This window comes from Babylonia areolata, chromosome 3, assembly GCF_041734735.1.
Source record: "Babylonia areolata isolate BAREFJ2019XMU chromosome 3, ASM4173473v1, whole genome shotgun sequence".
Lineage (NCBI taxonomy): Eukaryota > Metazoa > Mollusca > Gastropoda > Neogastropoda > Buccinidae > Babylonia > Babylonia areolata.
Genome location: NC_134878.1, coordinates 16358901 through 16363900, shown reverse-complemented (window position 1 = coordinate 16363900; position 5000 = coordinate 16358901). Strand labels below are relative to the sequence as shown.

General features: G+C 41.4%; 1 protein-coding gene across 1 annotated transcript in view; it reads left to right on the top strand.

Annotated features, from left to right (window-relative positions):
* Positions 1–5000, top strand: part of LOC143280246 (SCO-spondin-like) — a 73862-nt gene that overhangs the window by 66215 nt on the left and 2647 nt on the right. Inside the window, 1 exon segment of the mRNA XM_076584879.1 lies at positions 2845–3064. Coding sequence (XP_076440994.1) covers positions 2845–3064 — 220 coding nt within the window.

Genomic DNA, 5000 nt, shown 5'->3' with positions numbered 1-5000 from the left:
TTTCTGCAGGATTTTTGCCAGGGACAACCCTTTCAGGGGCCGTATTCGACGGGCGCAATAGCCGAATGGTTAAAGCGTTGGACTTTCAATCTGAGGGTCCCGGGTTCGAATCACGGTGACGGCGCCTGGTGGGTAAAGGGTGGAGATTTTTACGATCTCCCAGGTCAACATATGTGCAGACCTGCTAGTGCCTGAACCCCCTTCGTGTGTATATGCAAGCAGAAGATCAAATACGCACGTTAAAGATCCTGTAATCCATGTCAGCGTTCGGTGGGTTATGGAAACAAGAACATACCCAGCATGCACACCCCCGAAAACGGAGTATGGCTGCCTACATGGCGGGGTAAAAACGGTCATGCACGTAAAAGCCCACTCGTGTGCATACGAGTGAACGCAGAAGAAGAAGAGGGGCCGTATTCAAGAAAAAATTCATTTTGCCTTCAGGCAAGTTATCTTTGATGTGGTTGGAACCCGCGGGTACAGTTTACCTTGAAGGATAAGTTATCTTCGTATTCAAGACACACGCGGTTGGCTCAGACAGCTGACCCATCATCTGTTTTTTTAAAATCCCTACGATTCCCGCCTGTGCATGCTCTCACTTTCACTTCTCATCGCACCACAGCTCGGAACATTGTCGAGAGAGTTCGCAAAACACGTGCTGTCCGTAAAGCACGCCTGTTTTCCCTTTAAAAAAAAAAAAAAAAAGAACAAGAGAGGCAAGGCCTTCAAGATTCACTTGTGATACACTTAAAAAAAAATCCAAGCTTTTTATGTATTGAGTATAATTTCAAAATGTGATTTTTAAGATGAGAAAGATCAGTTTAAAGTAAATTAAGTCCCCTAGCATTAATTACAGAGTAATTTCCCTTTTTTACTATCTGCACCAAAACGTTTGCAAAATAAATAAAACTTCCATGCTTAGCAAAAGAAGTTCCTGTTTGAACAAAAAATGATAATAATGACTGCTCTTGTTGTTGGGTCAGAATATCAGATCAAAGTGCCAAGTTTAGAGAATACAAAACATACAACTATAACAGTAAATGCAGTTTGCATATAATTAGGCTTCATTTTTTTTTTTTGGCCCATCCCAGAGGTGCAATATTGTTTTAAACAAGATGACTGGAAAGAACTGAATTTTTCCTATTTTTATGCCTAATTTGGTGTCAACTGACAACGTATTTACAGAGAAAATGTCAATGTTAAAGTTTACCACAGACACACACACACACCACACACACACACACAGACAACCGAACACCGAGTTAAAACATAGACTCACTTTGTTTACACAAGTGAGTCAAAAATGCTGCAAAACGATCCGCCATATTTACCTCTGCTTCGTGGGCAGTCACCCTTGGCAGGTAGCAAGGGTACATTGCCTTGAGTTTGTAGACACGCGGGTAGACTCTTGTGTTCATCAATACTGGATATTGCTTACCTTACCCTCGTTTTATTTATTTACTTATTTCTTTTTATTTTATTTTATCTTTTTTTAAGTTTGTGTTTGTTTTGTTTTTTCTCAAGGCCTGACTAAGCGCGTTGGGTTACGCTGCTGGTCAGGCATCTGCTTGGCAGATGTGGTGTAGCGTATATGGATTTGTCCGAACGCAGTGACGCCTCCTTGAGCTACTGATACTGATACTTACCCTCGGGCAGTTTGCCTTGCCTCAGGCAGATTACCCGCAGGTACACATTTACCCTCAGGCACGATGTTCTCTTGAATACGGCCCCAGCAGCCTTACCCAGGTAAGCAGCCTGTTGTGCTAAAGACCCCGTGTTTGTAAAACACTTATGACTTGGTCTCCAACCGAGGACAGGCGCTGTATAAGTATCCATATTATGTGATTCCGTTCATGTAGGGTGAGCTTTGGTTTGTGTGATGTTGAGACAGCGCTAATGCTGTTATTGACAAGTATGGCTGTATAATATGTAGCAGGCCTATATTATTTGTTGTAGCTCTCTGTCAGCGTAAATAAAGTTTGATAATTATGTCGATGCTTTGGGCTGTCGTTATGAAAATGGTGATGTTGATACTGACTGTTAATGTCGACAGTGACAATGATGATGATGATGATGATGAGAATGGCTGTGAGGACAGTGATGATGATGATGGTGAAGACATCGGTCTCCACATAATCAAAGCGCTCCTTTCCATGTCTGTATTCTGTGGATCCTCACTGATTTCTTATACGAGTGTGCATGTGCGTGTGTGCATGTGCGTGCGTGCGTGCGTGCGTGCGTGCGTGTGTGTGTGTGTGTGTGTGTCTTGTGTGCTGTGTATCCGACTGACGTATTACAGTAAAGAGCTTTCAAAGCGTTAGTTCAGTTCAGTTCAGTTACTCAATGAGGCGTCACTGCGTTCGGACAAATCCATAATTATACGCTATACCGCAGTTGCTAAGCAGATGCCTGACCAGCAGCGTAACCCAACGCGCTTAGTCAGGCCTTGAGATATAAAAGTAGTAGTAGTGGTAGTAGTAGTGGTAGTAGTAATCGCCTTATCATTCTTATTATTATTACCATTATTGTTGTTGTCGTTGTTACATGCTCCCCCTTTCAGGTGACAACCGACTGGCTGAATCGTAGTTGTAGTAGTAGTCGTCGTCGTAGTAGTAGTAGTAACGTTATCATTCTTATTATGATTACCATTATTGTTGTTGTTGTCGTTGTTACATGCTCCCCCTTTCAGGTGACAATCAGCTGGCTGAACCGCAGTAGTAGTAGTAGTAGTAGTAGTATCATTAGTATTAACGTTATCATTCTTCTTACTATTACCAATATTATTTGTTATTGTTATTATTATTGGTTATTATTGTTGTCATCACTACACGTTACCCCTGTCAGGTGACCACCGGCTGGCTGAACCGTACCAAGGGGCTAGCGGACTACTTTGGCGGGGCGGAGCCCGGCAGCAACTCGTGTGCCTGCGGTATGACCAACAACTGCACCAGCAAGGACGTCAAGTGCAACTGCGACCGCAACGACAACAAGTGGAGGTCTGACGAGGGCTTCCTCACCTTCAAGGACGACCTGCCCGTCAGGGCCTTTGTGGCTGGTGACACAGGTATGCCTACAGCCTTCAGATTGTGAAGAAGGGCAGTTTTTGGGAGGGTGGTTGGTTGTGGAGGGGGTGGTGGTGGTGTGGGTTTAGTATTGGTTGAGCAGTTGTGTCGTAAGAGTTTAGTAGAGATGTTCGAGGTTTTAATTGACACCTCTCTGTCTCTTGTTTATCTGGTTCTGCTGCCTCTGTCTGTCTGTCTGTCTGTCTGTCTCCCCGCCTCTATGTGTGTGTGTGTGTGTGTGTCTGTCTGTCTGTCTCTCTCCTCCCCTCTCTCTCTCTCTTTCTCAAACACCCTCTAAATCACTTTCATTTAATACATGCATTACCAATAAGGAAGAAACATTCTTTCACAACCAACAAAAAATATATCTTCATTCCAAATTCCGTGGTCTCATTTTCCGTTAAATGTTATGAAAAGCAGTTGGTAAGATTTCTTTTAATCCAAGTTCATATTGAAACACCATAACAACAAACGAATTCTTTATTTCCGAGAAGTGGACGGTCGTAAGATTCGTGGCCTCTGCTGTATAAGAAAAACCACTTGTCAAACCTGCAAGTCTGATACATCTGACCAATCAGAAAACTGCAACGTTCGTTTCGTTATGATCCCAGGCCGAACTTGATGACTACAGCTCTTGACAATGGTTTAATGGTTCATCCGATAGACCATAACTTGACTATGGCCTGATGAAATACATATCACTGTGTTGCTTTGTAACTATACGGGGGATCGGGACTATCCTTCTGATACAGAATGAATCCCACCGTCCAATATATTGACGTGAAACACGGCCTATCAGATTGGCAGTGGCACAATTTAGTAGTGTCTCTTTGACCAAGGACTCCTCTTTCACGGACACATAAAACAACTCAGTTATTCCTTATCAGAAGTCTGTTAGCGTTCTCGAGTTTTGGACTGCAGTGTGTGAGGGGTGAACGGATTGTAGAGATGTATTTGTATGCAGCGCCAGTGTGGTCCAACGTCAGCGACGTCGAAAAACAATCTTGATTAACTTATAAAATTATATACACCTCTCTCTAAATATATATATACATATATATATATATATATATATATATCGATATATATATATATATATATATATATATATATATATATATGTGTGTGTGTGTGTGTGTGTCTCCATATATACATATATAGCTATCTGTCTTATCTATCTATCTATCTGTCTATCTATCCACAGAGAGAGAGAGAGAGAGATCTCAAGCTTGATAACCGTTCGGAACTATGGATACCTGTGTGAGCATTTCGCATCACTTCTCACGTGTGCAGGTTACGTTGCCTACGTTGGCAAAGGATAGTTTTCCTGAAGCACACACACACACGCACACACACACACACACACACACACACACACACACACACACACACACACACACACACACACCTGACGTTTACATTAAACTATCGCATAAAGCTTCAAACAAATTGAAGAACCGTTTTGAAATAGTGGGTTTTTTTTATTTTTTTTTTTTAAATCAATTTCATTAGCAGTTCGCTTTTTTTTTTCTCACCTACACTCCCATAGCAGCAGTTGGTCTTCTGATATCAGGTCTGACTTTCCACAAAAGTCCAATGAACACGTTTACTCCTTACGTTTGATATCCTGAATGGTAGGTTATATTTCACTCAACCAAACCAAAAAATCAGTGAGTGGTTGATTTTGGGGCTTTAAATTCATAGCAATGCAATGTTTTGGCAGACTTCACATAAGAAAATTTAATTTTCTAATTACCCTGATAATCTTGTTTCTTTATAAATGCGCTTTTTAAGTGTGCTGAATATGCTTACAAGCATAGTTCTGTCACTGTTGATACGATCAAAAGGTCTATAAAATAACAAAACGTTTTCCGTCATTTTTACTAGTTTCATAGCAGTTTATGATTTTTTGTAAGTGGAAAGATTGAATGTCGAAAA